The sequence below is a fragment of the Plecotus auritus genome, assembly GCF_963455305.1.
Source record: "Plecotus auritus genome assembly, chromosome: 8".
Taxonomy (NCBI): domain Eukaryota; kingdom Metazoa; phylum Chordata; class Mammalia; order Chiroptera; family Vespertilionidae; genus Plecotus; species Plecotus auritus.
In genome coordinates this window covers 110,133,665-110,152,932 of record NC_137782.1, presented here as the reverse complement: position 1 = coordinate 110,152,932, position 19,268 = coordinate 110,133,665, and the positions used below count along the sequence as shown (strand labels likewise).

Genomic DNA, 19,268 nt, shown 5'->3' with positions numbered 1-19,268 from the left:
TCTGGAAGAACTTACACAGCTCAATTTTTCTGACCACTAATTTGACCTTCAGCTGTGTCTACTCTGATTATCAATCCATTTATGTTAAAATTTAAAATATAATCATTCCAGTAAAAACACAAAGATTTCTAGCTTATCCTTTTATAATAATCAGTTATGAGCTGACCTCTCCCTTCCCTCTAAAAACATATTATTTTTGGCCCTAGCCAAGTAGCTCAGTTGTTTACAGTGTCAACCCAATATGCCAAGGTTGTGGGTTCAATTCCCAGTCAGGGCACATACAATGAATGCATAAATAAGTGGAACAACAAATTGATATTTCTATCCCTCTCTCTTCCTCTCTCTCCCCCTTCCCCTCTCTCTAAAATTAATCAATAAATAAAAATTAAGTATATTATTTTTATTTTTAAACTATATTATAATTACAAATTCATTTCCTTGAGTATTAGGCCATTCATAATGTCAATTTTCTTAACTATTTGGAAACCCTAGTTGTATAAGATGGCCTTTTTCCCACCTGTACTTGCTTGGTCTGGGTACTGCAGCCTGCCTCTGCAAATGTTGTGGGAGGACTGAATGTGGTGGGGGTGGGCTGACAGTTTTTCCTTCTGGATGTGAGAATTCTAGAGGAGGAGTAGCTCCTGGAGCACTATTCTCTCTCTTCAGTCCTTGAAAGGCTTATCTTAGCTGGTCTGAGTATTGTTCCTTAATCAGTCTGACCACTGAAGAACAGGATTTTTAGCAAGAAGCACTTTTTCTTTAATCTAAAAAACATAATCAGTTCTTAGTATAAAGTCCCTAACTAGGTTTTTGGGTTCCACAAAATCCCAGAAGTTATAGACAAATTTACTTTTTCTATGTGCATTTTTAAAGTAGAAGTCTTGACAGCTTTCCTAGGCTATCCAAAGGGTTCTGTGACTCTAAATGTGTTAACAACTATTGCCTAAGGGCTTAGGAGGGAAGTTTGATTTTTTAAAGTAAATGTGAGGATTTTCTTGTTTTCCTTTGTCTTATTTTTCTATTTCCCAAAAATAGTGTCAGCTTGATAAGAATATTAACTGGCCCTCCCCAGTTTGGCTCAGTGGATAGAGCGTCGGCCTGTGGACCAAAGGGTCCCAGGTTCGATCCCGGTCAAGTGCACATACCTAGGATGCAGGCTCCTTGGGCCCTGGCCCTGGTCGGAGGCAACCAATCAATGTGTTTCTCTCACATCGATGTGTCTATCTTTCCCTCTCTCTTCCACTCTCCCTAAAAAAATCAATGGAAAAATATCCTCGGGTGAGGATTAACAACAACAACAACAACAAAAAGAATGTTAACTATAGGAAAGCTGGTTGGCCAAGACTTCATTTTATTTAAGATGGATAAAGTTATAAGCAAATAGATGGAATAAGTATCTTCAAAAGAAACAGAATGTCACATTCATAAAATAAAAACAGACTACTATAAAAGAATATATTTGTGATTCTACAAGTTTTAAATGACTTTAAAAACACTTGTACTTTCCTTCAGTATTTTTATTAATGATTAATGAAGTCTAAACCAACAAATTCACTAAATGGCTACCTAAACAGTGATTATTAAAGAGAGAGATACAATTATCAACTTCAGAAATAATGATCAATGTTCTAAAAAAATACTTTTGAGTATGCTACACATTTCGTTAGTCTTTGTTTATCTAGTGCCTTCTAAAAAATATTTCTTAAATTGTAAATATTTCTTAAATCATAGTCTGAACACATTCTTTTAAGAGTTATCACCTCCTCTGGAAGACAGCAGCCTGTCTCTGCAAATGCTGTGGGAGGGTCAGGATATGGATTAATTTTAATATTCAAAATAAAAAATGACAAAGATTTTACCATAGCTGGTTTGGTTCAATGGTTAGAGTCCTGGGTTTGATTCCGGTCAAGGGCACACATACCTAGGTTGCAGGCTCCATCCCCAGTCCTGGTCAGGGTGCATGCAAGAGGCAACCAAACTATGTGTCTGTCTCACACCAATGTTTCTCTCTCTACCCCTGCCTTCCATTCTCTCTAAAAATCAATGGGGAAAAAATATCCTCGGGTGAGGATTAACAACAACAAAAAGACATAGGTTTAAACATTTTTCTGCCTAGAGATGGAGCTTGAACTAGATTTCTCATGATCCTTTTCAGCTCTACTAATCTGGTCTATGGAGAAAAATGTCCAACTCCTCTCAGCATAAACTTTAGAATGAGTCCTAAGTTACTATGCACAGAAAAATAATTTTTATTCTTTGACCTGCCAAACTTCTAACAGACAATGTAATACTCCAATACACACATTAAGACTAGCAGTACAACCACAGTAAGAAACCAAATAAACATACCTCCTGTTCTTCCATTACCAATCTGCACAGCAGGTTGAAGGCTTCCTTCATTTTGCAATAAATGAGGCAAATGATAATAAATACTTGGCACGTGGAGAGATTTTTTGCCTGTTAACTCCTTTAAGAGCTTTAGAGTATTATCTGAAACACAAGAGTGTAATTATTGCACAAGACACATTACCTACAGATGTTGCAGTTTTTACAAATATAGCAGTAAAATTTATGAAAACTAGAACTAAAGCATTTTCTTTCCTAATTTCATACTTTGGTGAATGGGATCTCCATTTGAAGTGAAAAAGATGCTTTTGCAATAAAATTAAATAATGATATTAAATTTTGGTGATAATGTGATAAATGTTTCAGCTATTCAGAAAAACATCAAAAACCCTGAAACACCTCTGTCCTGTTACTCAATAACTTCCCTTTTAGGAATTTAATATTCATTCAATGAATATTTAGTGATTATCTATTTTGTTGCAGCCACTGTGTTGTGTTGTTAAAAATCAATGGTCATCAAAACATAGATCTTGTTTTTAAGAAAGGCATAATCTAATGAAAATAACTTAAGAGCTACCAGAAGTGTGATTGATTTATATGCAAAGATGTTTATCACAGAGCTATCAACTGGGGCAGAAAAATCACTCAGAAACGTCTATTTGCCTAATTATCAGAAAGTGTTTAATATATTACAGTAAATGATTAGCTGACAAGTTATACAGCCATTAGAAATGATATTTTTGGAGAATATTCAATGACATAGTAAGTTCTAATACATAATTTCAAGAGTAAAAATCAGGCTATAACAATAACAATTTTGAAGAAAAATATTCATAAAAAAAGACTAGACAGAAACAAAAAAAAGTTAACTGAAATCATTTGGCAGAAAACTTACGGGTGATTTATTTTTATTATCTGTACCATTCCATACTTTTATTTATTTTAAATATTATTATTTTTTTAATCCTCACCCATGGACATGCTTAGAGAGAAGGAAGGGAGGGAGAGAGAGACTGATGTGAGAGAGAAACATCAATTGGTTGCCTTCTGTATGTGCCCAAACAGGAATCAAACGTTGCAACCCAGGTATATGCCTTGACCAGGTATCGAACCAGCAACCACTCAGTACACAGGATGACGCTCAACCAACTGAGCCACTCTGGCTAGGCTACCATTCCATAATTTTAAATGTTACTGTGCCATAATACAATTTCATAATCAGAAGGAAAAACGATTAAGCATGAAATTTTTAAAGTAAGGTAAGGTAGTGAATCTTAAGACAAGAGAAATTAATGGTAAAGGATTAGAACGGATTATGCTAAATGAAAAGTACATTAATCTTGAAATAGTATATAAATTTGAAAGCAACTGATTATACACATATATCAATTTGATTATTAGAATAAGAATGGTACAGAAACAGATGATTGGCACTTATCATATTCTAACCAGAAGTTCTCAGAGAAAAAAGTCAAATATCTCTAAAAGTATCTATAAAACTTAGTATTTTTTTTCTTATGAGTCAGATCTAAGAGCATGAATTGCTTCAAAGAGCTCAAAGATTCTCCAGAGTCCATGTGAGGTCCACACAAGTCACAACATAAACATGTATAAATGCAAAGTTAAATTTTTATCTCATTTTGAATATGATTTTAAAAACATAAAAACACTATAATCAATGAAACCTGCACAACTGAAATTTAACCCATTAATTACTCTCTTAAATTAAAAACTGTTTTATAATTTACCATAATAGAAAATTTTCTGTGATGATTAATCTCTCTGAAAAGGGTAACTAATGTTGGCTGATAAGCTACTCTATAACTTTCAAATAAAATATTTCACATAACCTCCTGAAAATATAATCTTCTTATAAAACTAAAAATATAATTTTTACCTGAATATGTATTCAATGTGTCCTTACTTCCATTTGTCTCTGCTCCTACACGCCTGAACTGCTGTACAATGGCACTTAATTCAGAAGAGCGCTGTGAGATTCTATGTTCAGCTATCCGAAGACGTTCTTTCAAAGCAAGAAATTCTCGTTGATAAGCAATCAGTTTTTCTAGAAGCAAACCCAAAAGTTATTAGTGTATCTCTAAAAAAATATAACAAACAACATAAAACAGAACTGAAAATAAAAAGGATCCCTGATGAGTTATATAACAAAGCACCATTAAGTGTGCTCTTAGTATCTGTCAGAATGGGAGTACTTTAGAAATTAAAAGCTAGGGAGAAAGAGACAAACATTTTTAAAATTAACACTTCAAGAATAACACTAACATCCTTTCTCAAAAGGTACAAACAACTATAAAGATGTAAAAAGACAGAAATGAGGCACTGAAACTGATGATAATGTATCCAACTAGAAGCCCAGTGCACAGATTCGTGCACTGGTGGGGTCCCTCGGCCTGCCTTGCAGGGATCAGGCCTAAACCAGCTCTCCGACATCCCCCAAGGGGTGCCAGATTGCAAGAAGGTGGTTCTCGGGTGACACACCCTGGAATTGGGCTCCCTCCTCTCTGGTTCCGGGTGCGTAACCCAAGAACCGCAACTGCCAAGTCACCGCAGCTCAGCAGTTCCTGCATTGAGCATCTGCCCCCTGGTGGTCAGTGCACATCATATCTACCGGTCGGATGGTCGGATGGTCGGATGGTCGGATGGTCAAATGGTTGGCCAGTCACTTAGGCCAGTGGTCAGCAAACTGCAGCTCGCGAGCCACATGCGGCTCAGAAGCTGCGGTTTGCCGATCTGTTGACAAATGAGTTTGCTGACCACTGACCTAGACTCTCGATTCCCATAATTACAGGCTGTTGTTGTTCCTTGTGATTAAGCCCCTATCCCAGTGGTGAGCAAACTCATTAGTCAACAGAGCTGCAAACCGCGGCTCGCGAGCCGCAGTTTGCCGACCACTGACTTAGGCTTTTATATATGTAGATGACATACTGAATATAACCACTTATATAGCATAATTATTATTTCCCATAGGCTAAAGGTTTCCTCCATACTTCCTATTCTGCAAAGATTTCCCTAGGCCAGACTTCAGTCACATTCCTGATCCCTAAATACTTAATCAGGTAAATGTAAGATGATCCTAGTTGAAACCCATTCATTTTATTTTATTTTTATTTTTTATCTCTAGCTGGCTGGCTTCGCTCTTGTCTAGTTCAGTACACTATCATAATAGTTACAGTCTTTTTTAAAGAAATCTTTATTGTTGAAATACACTAACCCTCAATACACTCTCATAATAGGTATAGTCTTTTTTTAAAAATATTGATTGTTGAAAGTATTACTTATGTCCCGTTTTCTCCCACTGCCCCTTATAGCCTGGAGGCCTCCACCACCCTATTGTCTGTGTCCATATATGCATACAAGTTCTTTCATTGATCACTTCCCACCCACCCACTCCCACCTTCCCTTTGATATTCAACAGTCTTATTCCATGCTTCTGTGTCTCTAGATCTATTTTGTTCAACAGTTTATTTTGTTCCCTAGATCCCACAAATAAGTGAGATGATGCGATACTTGTCTTTCTCTGACTGGCTTATTTTACTTAGGATAATACTCTCCAGTTCCCACCATGCTGTCTCAAATGGTAAGAGATCCTTCTTTTCTACTGCTACATATACCATGGTATAAATGTACCACAGCTTTTCTATCCACTCATTTACTGATGGGCACTTGGGCTGTTTCCAGATTTAGCTATTACAAATTGTGCTGCTATGAAGATAGGGGTGCATACATTTTTTCTGATTGGTGTTTTGGATTTCTTAGGATATATGCCTAGAAGGGGGATCACTGGGTCACATGGCAGTTCCATATTTAATTTTTTTAGGAACCTCCATACCGTTTTCCACAGTGGCTGCAAGTCTGCATTCCCACCAGCAATGTACTAGTGTTTCCTTTTCTCCACATCCTCTCCAGCACTTGTCATTTGTTGATTTGTTGATGGTAGCCATTCTGACAGATGTGAGGTGATCTCATTGTCATTTTATTTTGCATAGATGACTTCAAGCATTTTTTCATATGTCTCTTGGCCATCTGTATGTTCTCTTTGGAGAAGTGTCTATATAGGTCCTTTGCCTATTTTTTAATTGGATTGTTCATCTTCCTTTTGTTAAGTTGTATGAGTTTCTTATATATTTTGGAAATTAACACTTTATCAGATGTATCATTGCCAAATATATTCTCCCAAACAGTAGATTTCCTCTTCATTTTGTGGATGGTTTCTTTTGCTGTGCAAAAGGTTTTTATTTTGTAGTCCCACTGTTCATTTTCTCCTTAGTTTCCTCTGCCCTAGGAGATGTATCCGCAAACACATAGCTATGAGAGATGTCTGAGATTTTGCTGCCTATGGTTTCTTCTGGGATTTTTATGGTTTCACATCTTACATTTAAGTATTTTATCCATTTTGAGTTTATTTTTGTGTATGGTGTAAGTTGGTAGTCTGTCCAAATTTCCCAACACCATTTACTGACGATACTGTCTTGAATCCATTGTATACCCTTGCCTCCTTTATCAAATATTGATTAAGCATAATGGCTTGGGGGCTCTCTGTTCTGTTCCACTGATATATATGTCTGTTCTTGTGCCAGTATCAGGCTGTTTTAATTACAGTGACTTTGTAGTATAAGGTCATATCTGGTATTGTGATCCCCCCAACTTTGTTGTTCTTTCTCAACATTGCTGAAGCTATTAGGGATCTTTTTGGTACCCATATAAATACTGTTGGTAATTTAATAGGGGTTGCATTGAATCTATAAATTGCTTCGAGTAATATGGACATTTAAATGATGTTAATTCTACCAATCCATGAACACAGTATATTCTTCCATTTGTTTATATCTTCCTCTATCTCATTTTATCATCATCCTGTAGTTTTCCAAGTACAACTCTTTTACCTCCTTGGTAAAGTTTATTATTAGGTATTTTAATTTTGTTGTTGCTATGGCAAGTAGGATTGTTTGTTTAGTTTCTGAGCATTCATTACTGGTGTATAAAAATGCCATCCATTTCTGGATGTTAATTTTATATCCTGCTACATTGCCAAATTCCTTTATTAAATGCTAGTGGCCCAGTGCATGAAATTCATGCACATTAAAAGGGGATTAATTAGAGGAAATATTTTAATATTGCTATTTGCCCTTGCTCTATAATAGAAGTGTCAGAGATGAAAGAAAATTAGTAAAATGTATATGAAAATCTTCCTCCTGTCAGAGTCTGGGGCGTGCCATGGGACCCATAGTCAAGTCCCCACCCACCCACGTGCACCTCAAAATCATGCGAGACCCAGACCCAGCCAGTGCCACCACCATTGGGCGAGATCCAGACCCAGCTAGCCCCACCCAGTCAAGCCCCGCCGGGCGGGGAGGGAGGGGGGGGCGCAGCCTCAGGCCCCCCGTCAAGCCCCACCAGGTGGGGGGCGCAGCCTCAGGTGCCCCAGCACCCCCTCAGGGCCAGGATGGGGGGCACAGCCTGAGGTCCCTCGGCCCAGCACCAGGGTGGGTGACGTGGCCTGAAGTCCCCCAGCCCGGTGCTGGGAGGGGGTGCAGCCTCAGGGCCCCCGTCAAACCCCGCCTGGTGGGGGGGGGCACAGTCTCAGGTCCCCTGTCAAGCCCCACTGGGCAAGAGGCGCAGCCCTCAGGTCGCCCAGCACACATCGGGTGGGGGGCACAGCCTCAGGTCCCCCAGCACACCCTCAGGGACGAGCCGGGGGGCGCGGCCAGAGGTCCCAGAGCGGGTGGCGTGGCCTGAGGTTCTCCGGCCCGGCAATGGGGTGGGGGGGTTGTGCCTTGAGGTCCCCTGTCAAGCCCCACCGGGCAGGAGGCGCAGCCTGAGGTCTTCCGGCCCAGCACCAGGGTGGCAGGCGCAGTCTGAGGTCCCCCGGCCCAGCGCCAGGAGGGGGGCGCACAGCCTCAGGGCCCCGTCAAGCCCTTCCTGGTGAGGGGCACAGCCTCAGGTCCGCTGTCAAGCTCTGCTGGGCAGGAGGCGCAGCCTCAAGTCCCCTGGCGCTGGGGTGGGGGGCGCAATCTGAGGCCCCCTGGCCCAGGGTGGGGGAGCAGCCTGAGGTACCCCGGCCCAACACCAGGGCAGGTGGCACACCTTAAGGTCCCCCGTCAAGTCCCGCTGGGCAGTGGGCACGGCCTCCGGTCCCCCGGCCTGGCGCTGGGGCGGGAGGCGCAGCCTCAGGTCCCCCAGCCCGGTGCCAGGCGGGAGACACAGGCTCAGGTCCCCCAACACCGGGGTGGGGGGCACAGCCTGAGGTTCCCCGGCCCAGCGCCAGGGCGGGGGGCACATCTTGAGGTCCTCCATCAAGCCCCGCTGGGCGGGGGTCATGGCCTGAGGTCCCCCTGCCTGACGCCGGGGGCGGGGGGGCACGGCCTGAGGTCCCTTGTCAAGCCCCACTGGGCGGGGGCCGCAGGCTCAGGTCCCTTGCCCCAGCCCAGCACCACAGAGCCTCAGGTCCCTGCTGATTGCTCCTTAAGGCTCATTACAGGAACTCAGCCTCCGCTGTGAGTGCAGCCATCTTGAGTTACAGAAACCCCGTCTCTGCTGTGGGCACCGCCACCTTTGTGATGGTGTGGCGGTCAATTTGCATATTCCCTCTTTATTATATAGGACTAGAGGCCTGGTGCACAAAATTCGTGCACGGGTGAGGGGTCCCTCAGCCCGGCCTGTACCCTCCCCAATCCAGGACCCCTCAGGTGATGTCCGACTGCCGGTTTAGGTCCCTCTCGCAATCCAGGACTGCTGGCTCCTAACCATTCACCTGCCTGCCAGCCTGATCGCCTGTAACTGCTCCCCGTGCCAGCCTGGTTGCCCCTCACTGCCCCCCTTGCTGACCTGGTCGCCCCATGCAGCCTGCTTTTCGGTCATTTGGTCGCCCCTCACTGCCCCCCCTGCTGGCCTAGTCACCCCACACAGCTTGCTGTTCAGTCGTTTGGTCGCCCCTCACTGCCCCTGCTGCCAGCCTGGTCACTCCACGCAGTCTGCTGTTTGGTTGTTTGGTCTCCCCTCACTGGTCCTGCTGCCAGCCTGGTCACCCCACACATCCTGCTGTTCAGTCCTTTGGTCGCACCTCACAGGCCCCCCTGCCAGCCTGGTCACCCCACACAGCCTGCTGTTTGGTCGTTGTGTGAGGGCATCCCAACCAATTTGCATATTACCCTTTTATTAATATAGATAGCTAGAGACCTCGATACACCACTCTCAATAATGGATGGAACAACCAGACATAAAGTTAACACAGAGAAGACTTGTAAAGTACTATAAATGAGCTGGAGCTGACATTCATCTATAGAACACTACCCACAACAACAGAATATACATTCTTCTCGCTCTGGCTGGTGTGGCTCAGATGGTTGAGCATTGACCTGTGCGCTGACAGTTTAACACTTTGATCCTAGGTCAGGGCATGTCAGGGAGGCAACTGCTTGATGTTTCTCACATCGATGTTTCCTCTCTCCCTCTTCCTTCCTCTTTCTCTAAAATCAAGAAAAACATTTTAAAAAAGAAACAATAGAAAAGATCAATAAAACTAAGAGCTAGTTCTTTAAAAAGATAAACAGAATTGACAAACCTTTAGCTAGACTCACCAAGAAAAAGAGAGGGCTCAAATAAAATGAGAAATGAAAGAGAAGTCACAACTAATATTGCAGAAAAACAAAAGATCATAAGATACTACAATGAACAATTATATGGCAACAAATTGGACAACCTAAAAGAAATAAATTCCTAGAAAAATACAATCTTCCAGACTGAACCAAGAAAAAAATATAAAATCTAAATAGACCAATTGAACTAAAAAGATTGAATCAGCAATAAAACAAAAATACAAACCTCCCAACAAACAAAAGTCCAGGACCAGAGGGCTTCAGTTATGAAATCTACCAAAAATTAAAGAAGATTTAATACCTGTACTCCTCAAATTCTTCCAAAAAAAAACTGAAGAGGGGGGAATGCTTCAAAACTCATTCTACAAGGACAACATTGTGCTGATACCAAAACTAGAAAAAAGATTCTATCAAAACAGAAGAAAATCACAAGCCAATATCCCTGATAAACATAGATGCAAAAACCCTCAACAAAATATTTGCAAACCTAATTCAACTAACTGTACATTATAAGGATCATATACCATGATCAAGTAGGATTTATTCCAGGGATACGAAGATTATTCAACATTTGCAAATCAATCAACGTGATACACCACATAAACAAAAGGAAGGATAAAACTCATCTGATCCTCAATAGATGCAGAAAAAGCATCTGGCAAAATTCAATATCCATTCATGATAAAAAAAAATCTCAATAAGTGAGTATAAGAGACATACTTCATTATAATAAAGGCCATATATGACAAACCCACGGCTAACATCACACTCAATGGTGAAAAGCTGAAAGCTTTTCCTCTAAGATCAGGAACAAGACAAAGATGCCCACTCTCGCCACTTTTATCCAGCATAGTACAACAATTAGTACAGCAAGAAAAAGAAATAAAAAGCTTCTAAATAAAAAAAAGGAAATAAAACTGTCATTATTTTCAGATGCCCTGATACTATATGTTGAAAACGCCACCAAAAAAAAACACAAAAAAAAATACCTGTTAGAATTATTTTATTCAGAAAAGTTATACAAAATCAATACACAGAAATCTGTGGCATTTCTGTTGGGAGGTTTTCCTTTATACACCAGTAATGAACTACCAGGGAGAAAAATTAAAAACAATCTCATTTACAATTGTGCCAAAAAGAATAAAATACCTTTAACCAAGGAGGTGAAAGACTGGTACACAGAAAACTATCCTATATAATAAAATCCTATATAATAAAAGGGTAATATGCAAATAGACCGAACAGCGGAACAATCAAACAACCAATCAAAGCATAATATGCTAATGATATGCTAAGGCTGCTCAATCAGTCACTATGATGTGTACTGACCACCAGGGGGCAGATGCTCCAACTGGTAGGTTAGCTTGCTGCTGGGGTCCAGCTGATTGGGGCTGAGTGAGATGGGCCAGACACACCCTGGAACCTTCCCACTGTCGCTCCCCAGCCGGGTCATGCACCGGTGGGGTCCCTCAGCTTGGCCTGCACCCTCTCGCAATCCAGGACCCCTCGGGGGATGATGGAGAGCCACTTTCAGCCTGATCCCGCAGGCCACTCCCTTGAGAGGGCACCAGACGCAGGGCTCATGGCTGGCGAGCACTGCTGCAGCAGCGTGAGCCTCTCCCAATCGGAACTGATTGGGTGCGAGCCTGTGGCAGGCACAGTAGGGCAGGGATGAACAGGAGTGGCAAGTAGGAGCTGCAGGCAGCATTGCCCGTGCAAGAATTCATGTACCAGGCCTCTAGTAAGACATAATGAAATTGAAGACACAAATAAATGGAAAGATATTCTGTGCTCATGGATTATAAGAATTAATATTATTAAAATGTCTATACTACTCACAGAAATCTACAGATTTAGTGCAAATCCTACTGAAATTCCAAAGGCATTTTTCACAGAATTAGAACAAATGATCCTAAAATTTGTATGGAACCACAAAAGATCCCAAAATCCCATGGTAATCTTGAGGGGGGAAAAAACCACAAAGCTGGAGGTATCATACTCCCTGTTTCAAACTATTTTACAAAGCTATAGTAATCAAAATAGTATGACATTGGGCTCAGTGGTAGAAGCAATGACCCATGCACCAAGAGGTCACTGTTTTGATTCCTAGTCAGGGCACATGCCTGGGTTGCAGGTTCAGTCCCCAGTGGGGGGTGTGCAAGGAGGCAGTCAATCGATGATGTTTCTCTCTCATTAATATTTCTACCTCTCCCTCTCCCTTTCTCTCTCTCTCTCAAATCAATAAAAACATATTTTTTAAAAATAGTATGACAATGGCATAAAAACAGATACATATGCCTATGGAACAGAATAGCCCCCCCAAAAAACACAGATAGATATATATATATACACACAATTAATTTACAACAAAGAAGCCAAGAACATATAATGAGGAAAGAACAGTCTCTTTAATAAGAAAAATTAAAAATAGAATTTCATATGATCCAGCAATTTCACTTCTGGGAATTTATCAGATGAATATAAAAATACTAATTTGAAAAGATATGCAGTAAGTCCCCCCTTATTGTGGTTTCATTTTCTGAAGTTTCGGTTAACTGTGGTCAACCACAGTCCAACAATATTAAATGAAAAATTCCAGAAATAAACAATTCATAAGTTTCAAATTGTGCGCTGTTCTGAGTAGCATAATGAAACCTTGCACTGTCCCACCTAAGACATAAATCATGTCCAGCCTCTCCACACTGTATATGCTGCCTGCCCATTAGTCGCTTCGAAGCTTACTTGGCTATTTGATGGACTGCTGCAGTGTCACAATGCCTGTGTCATTCACCTCATCACACAGGCATTTTATCATCTTCTATCATCACAAGAAAAAGAAGGGTGAATACAGTATAATAAGATATTTTAAGAGAGACCACATTCACATGACTTTTGTTACCATGTACTGTTACAATTGTCCCATTTTATTCATTACTGTTGCTGCTAACTCCTAATAAGCTTAATTTACAAATTAAACTTTTATCATAGGTATGTATGTATGTATGTATGTATGTATGTATGTATGTATAGGACAAAGACATTATATAGAGAGTTTGGTACTATCCGCAGTCTCCGGCATTCATTGGAGGTCTTGGAACATATCTCCCACAGTCAATGTATCTACTGTATGCACCTCAATGTTCATTGCAGCAGTATTTACAATAGCCAATATGAAAACTACCTAAGTGTCCATTGATGGATGTATGGGTCTATATAAATGGAATACTACACAACTATAAAAAAGAAGGAAATCTTGACATCTGTGATAACATGGGTGGACCTTCAGGGTATTATGCTAATTGAAATAAGTCAAAGACAAATACAATATGATTTCACTTATATGTGAAATCTAAAAAACAAAACAAACAAACAAAATATAAATAAACTCATGATTACAGGGAACAGAATGGTGGTTATCAGAGGGGAAGGGGCTTGGGAATGACCAAAATTGGTGGAGGGGGTCAATTGTATGGTGATGGATGGTAATTAGACCCATTGTGGTAATCACTTGGAGTCCATAATACAAATATCAAATTATAATGTTGTACACCTGAAACTTACATAATGTGATAAAGCAATTTTACCTCAGTAAAAAAAAAGACAGTGTGATATTAGCACAAGGAAGATCAAAGCAACAGAAAGTCCAAAAATAGATCTATAATCTATGATCAACTGATTTTCAACAAGAGTGCTAAGAAAATTCAATGGGAGGAAATAGTCTTTTCAATAAATGGTGCTAGCACAACTGGAGAACCATGTGCAAAAGAATGAAACTGGAACTATACTTCCCACCACATACAAAAATTAACTTAAAATATATCAAAGACCTAAATGTAAGAGCAAAAACTATAAAGATCTTAGGGAAAAAAAACAAAGGAGAATCTTCATGATCATGGATTTAGTAATGGATTCTTAGATATGATACCAAAAGCACAAGTTGGACTTCATTAAAACTAAAATATTTTGTGCTTCACAGTATACCATCAAAAATGTTTGAAAGAAACCACAGAGGAGGAAAAAATATTTGCAAATTACATATCTCATAAGGAACTTGTATTTAATATAGAGCACTCTTACAACTTCATAAAGGGACAGTCCATTTTTTAAAAACAGGCACAGGATCTGAAAAGACATTTTTCCAAGGAAATTATACAAATGGGGAATCCTATATAATAGAGAGGTAATATGCAAATTGTCATCACACTCTCATGCCCTCACACTGGGGCCAGGGAAACCTGAGGCTGCGCCCCCTGCCCTGGCGCCTGGCCGAGGGACCTGAGGCTATACCCCACACCCAGTGGGGCTTGACAAGGGACCTGAGGCTGCACCCCCCACCCAGCGGGGCTTGACGAGGGAGCTGAGGCTGTGCTCTCCAGCCGGCACCAGGCTGGGGGACTGAGGCTATGGCCCCCGCCCTGCAGGGCTTAGCGCGGGTGGGGCCGGCCGGGTCTGGGTCTGGGTCTTGTGTGATTTCGAGGCGCACAAAGGTGGGTGGGGACTTCACTTTGGGTCCTGCAGCGTGCTCCAGACTGAGAGAAGGGAGATTTTCATATACATTTTACTAATTTTCCTTCATCTCTGACACTTCTATTATAGAGAAAGGGCAAATAGCAATAATAAAATATTTCCTCTAGTTAATTCGCTTTTAATGTGCATGAATTTTGTGCACCGGGACCCTAGTAAGTACATAAAAAGTATGCTAGACATCATTAGTCATCAGGTAAATCAAAACCACAATGAAATACTACTTCACAACCACTAGGATAGTAGAATCAAAAAGCCGGATAACAAGTGTTGTCAATAATGTAAAGAAATCAAAGCAGTTTTCTCAGAGAAAGAAGATGGCTGCTGATGGGAAGGCAGACTGCAAGATAGTGAGAAAACAAAGGGAGAGTGTGTGGTCGCACAGGGAGTGTTTGTTGGTGAGTTGAGGGACAGCTATACTCCAGGAGATTGTGGGGGGACTGGTGGATGGGACTCCCCTGACCGGGCAGCCTTCACGGCTGCTGGTTTCCCTCCCGGAGCGACCAGCTCGGACACAGAGACCGTGCCATATTGAAGGGGAAAGTGGATGTTATCGGAAGCCTGAAAAGCCCAGGGAATCTACAACTATGGCACCCACCAAACAGCTGTGAACCCTAGAACACCGGTCCCCAACTGGCGCAAGCACGCAGATTCAGAGGAGCTCTTCACTCCTTCACGGAAAGGTCAGATTTCGACTGGGATAAGGTGAGGTCTATGGTCCCAGCAGTAGAGAGAAACGCGCACGGCGGGAGCTGGAGAACCTGGGGAAGTCTGCACCTAGAAAAATCCGTGGCTGTTGGGGCTGGCGTGATCCGTGAATGTGGAAGGGGGTCCACAAAGCTGCTAACAAAAGGGAACTCTAAAAAGAAACCCGTTTTGATCTGGGCGCAAAAGGACAGCCTAAAAGTTTTAAAAGTGTGCGGGCTGCTTAGACTCAAGGGGAAAAAAGACTGCACAGACTTGCGCACAGCTCCAGAGATTGCACACTTACTGTGGCTCTTTTTTTTTTTCCTCTTTAAATCCTTGCTTCTGTTTACTAAACCCAATACATAGGATCACCCAATTGGGGACACTCTAAGAGACTGCAGGGAAAAGATATTTTTCTGGAACCTGGGGATCAGAACGGTGAATAACCATCAGAGAACCAGCTCTGGGGCAACTCACTCCCCCAAACTGGTATTAAGTACTACAGGAAAAACAAAATCTAAACACTAGCTAGAGAGGACCTATAGACCCAGAGGTCAATCCAGAAACACTGCCACCCAGGGGGTGAATCACAAATTGACTCTTGTGTAAACACAAATAAAGGAATATAAGAAATAAAGACATACTGCCTGCTTAAAAATCAGGACTGGCTTACAACATTGAGGAGCAGTGGAACGCAGGGAACTTCAATACTGTCCTGACTAGGAAACAGGTGTGCCAAACAGAATAGTAGAGGAAGTGAATGACCTTCACTACTGCACATTTTTATTTTTTTTCATCATTCACTTAAGAAACTAATTTTTTTCTTTTTTCCTCACTTGATTTTACCTTTTTAATTATTTCATTTTTATTTTCAATCAGTATTGTTACTACTACTATTTTACCTTTTTTTTAAGTGTCATTTTATTTTCTCTTTATTTTACTTTGGGATTAGTGTTCTACATTCTATTTTCATCTTTCCTTTAGCATCATTTTGCTCTATCTCAACTTTACCTTTATGCCCTCACTCTCTTCCTCACTTTTCCCCTTTTGTCGTCCTGTTTCTCTTACCCTATTCCTGCTTTAGATTTTTCCTATTCCTTCTTTTTACCCCGTTAAAATTTCACTCTACTTATATATCTAATTTCCAATCCCCTGCTCCAAGTCCATACACACCTCTCTTCTATTTCTTTACTATCCAAAATTTTTTTCTCTGTCCTTTTGTTGTTGTTTGCTTGATTGTTGATTATATCGATTTTTTATGCTTGTGAGATTGTTTTGCTTTTTCTTTTTGTTTTTTGCTTCTGTTTTCCCTCGCTTCGCTTGATATTAGTGGTTGTTTGTAGGTTGCATTCATCTCCAGGTACTTGTTGCTGGCATTTGTTCAGATTAGTGGCTGTTCTATTGGAGTTTTCTCCCCATATATATAGTTTGTTGCCCTCTTCTTCCTTATTCTCTCTTTTTTCTCTTACTTTTTTTTTCCTTTTCCCAATTTCATTTTTGTACTCCTTTTTTTTTCTCTTCTTCTTTCTCTCCTATCCTCTAATTTGCCTTTCTCTGCTGGTCACCTTTATTTGGGGTTATTAATATCATGAATATATTTGTGTTCAGTGCCTTGTGCGTTGTACCTTGTTGTGTTGTATTTTGTGCCTTTAAATCAACGCAGGGGAGAGAGAACTACATAACCAGACACCTGGAGAAGAGAGATCATGGGGAGACAAAGAAACAGCCCGCATATGAAAGAAAAGCAAACATCACCAGAAAAGGAGGTAAACGAAATGGAGGCAAGCAACCTGTCAGAGAAAGAATTCAGAGAAATGGTAATAAGGTAGATGAAAAGAATGGAAGACAAATTCGACAATGTATGTAAGAACCAAGAAATGAAGAACTAAAATGAAATGAAAAATGACATAGCTGCTGTAAAGAACTCAACAGAGAGCATCAAGAGTAGATTAGAAGAAGCAGAGGACCGCATCAGTGAGCTAGAAGATGAGGTAGGAAAAAATACCCAAGTAAAGCAGCTTCTAGAAAAAGAAATTAAAAAGCAGGAGGAGAGCCTAAGGGAACTTTGGGACAACACGAAACAAAACAACATCCGCATAATAGGGGTTCCAGAAGGAGAGGAAAATGAGCAAGGAATAGAAAACCTGTTTGAAAAAATAATGACAGAAAACTTCCCGGATATAGGGAAGAAAAAAACCCACACATTTCCAAGAAGCTCACAGAGACCCAAGCAAAATGAACCCCAAAAGACCGACACCAAGGCACATAATAATTAAATTGGAAAATACCAACGACAAAGTAAGAATCTTAAAAGCGGCCAGAGAGAGACAGAAAGTTACCTACAAATGATCCTCCATCAGACTAGCGACTGATTTCTCAACAGAAACACAACAGCTCAGAAGGGAATGCAATGAAATGTACAAAGTCATGCAAAAGAAGGGTCTGAATCCAAGAATACTGTACACAAAAAGGCTATCAATCAAAATTGAAGGTGAAATCAGGAGCTTCATGGACAAAAAAGGACTAAGGGAGTTTATTACCACCAAACCAGCAATGCAAGAAATGCTAAAGGGTCTGCTGTAAAAAAAAGAAATAGGAAGCGAAGAAGGAACACGAGTAAAGAATAAAAATGGCGACAAACAAGTACCTATCAATAATAACTTTAAATGTAAACGGATAAATGCCCCAATCAAAAGACATAGGGTAACGGATTGGATAAGAAAACATGGCCCATATATCTGCTGTCTACAAGAAACCCACCTCAGAAAAAAAGACACACACATACTGATGGTGAAGGGATGGAAAAAGGTTTTTCAGGCGAATGGAAATGAAAAAAAAGCTGGGGTAGCAATACTTATATCTGATAAATTATATCTCAAAGTGAAAGACATAAAAAGAGATAAGGAAGGCCACTTCATAATACTAAAGGGAGCAATCCAACAAGAAGAAATAACTCTGGTAAACATATACACACCCAATACAGGAGCACCCAAATACATAAAAAAAAAAAAAAACTCCTGGAGGATATCAAGGGAGAGATTGACAGCACTACAATCATAGAGGAGACTTTAATACCCCACTATCACCATTGGACAAATCCTCTAAACAAAAAATCAGCAAAGAAACATCAATCCTAAATGACTCACTAGACCAGATGGAACTGACATCTTCAGAACATTTCACCCCAAAGCCACAGAATATACATTCTTCTCAAGTGCACATGGGTCATTTTCAAAGGAAGACCATATTTTAGGTCACAGGCAAAGTCTCTTCAAATTCAAGAAGATAGAAATCATATCAAGCATCTTCTCAGACCACAATGGCATAAAACTGGAAATCAACTATAATAAAAACAATCCAAAAAAATCAAACACATGGAGACTAAATAGCATGCTATTAAACAATGACTGGGTTACCAGAGAGATCAAAGAAGAAGTAAAAAACATCATGGCAACAAACGACAATGAAAACACAACAATCCAAAATCTCTGGGACACAGCGAAAGCAGTCTTGAGAGGCAAGTTCATAGCTCTACAAGCCTACCGCAAAAAACAAGAAACAATGGTAATAAATTACCTAACCCTACAACTCAAAGAGTTAGAAAGAGAGCAACAAGAAAAGCCCAGTGTAAGCAGAAGGAAGGAAATAATAAAGATCAGAGTGGAGATAAACGACATAGAGACCAAAAAAAACAATTCCAAAAGATCAACAAAACCAAGAGCTGGTTCTTTGAAAGGATAAACACGATTGATGAACCTCTAGCCAGGCTTACCAAGAAGAGAAAGGACCTAAATACACAAAATCAGAAATGAAAGAGGAGAAACAACAACAGACCCCACCGAAATACAAAGGATTGTTAAAAAATACTATGAAGAACTCTATTCCAACAAACTGGAAAACCTGGAGGAAATGGACATATTCCTAGAAAAATACAACTTTTCAAAACTCAATCAGGAAGATTCTAAACATCTCAATAGGCCAATAACTATGAAAGAAATTGAAGCAGTCATCAAAGCCCGGAGCCAGACGGCTTCACAGGGGAGTTTTACCAAACATTCAAGGAAGAACTAAAACCTATCCTCCTCAGACTATTCC

The 19,268-nt window shown here is 40.6% G+C and overlaps 1 protein-coding gene across 2 annotated transcripts in view; it reads right to left on the bottom strand.

Moving 5' to 3' along the window:
• MGAT4A (alpha-1,3-mannosyl-glycoprotein 4-beta-N-acetylglucosaminyltransferase A) overlaps window positions 1–19,268 on the bottom strand; it is a 93,180-nt gene that overhangs the window by 53,097 nt on the left and 20,815 nt on the right. For both annotated transcript variants that reach the window (XM_080683060.1, XM_080683061.1), the window contains exons 3-4: window positions 4,244–4,411; window positions 2,350–2,490 (exon numbers count right to left, since the gene is read on the bottom strand). In XM_080683060.1, coding sequence (XP_080539186.1) covers window positions 2,350–2,490; window positions 4,244–4,411 — 309 coding nt within the window. The remainder of the gene's footprint in view (window positions 1–2,349; window positions 2,491–4,243; window positions 4,412–19,268) is intronic.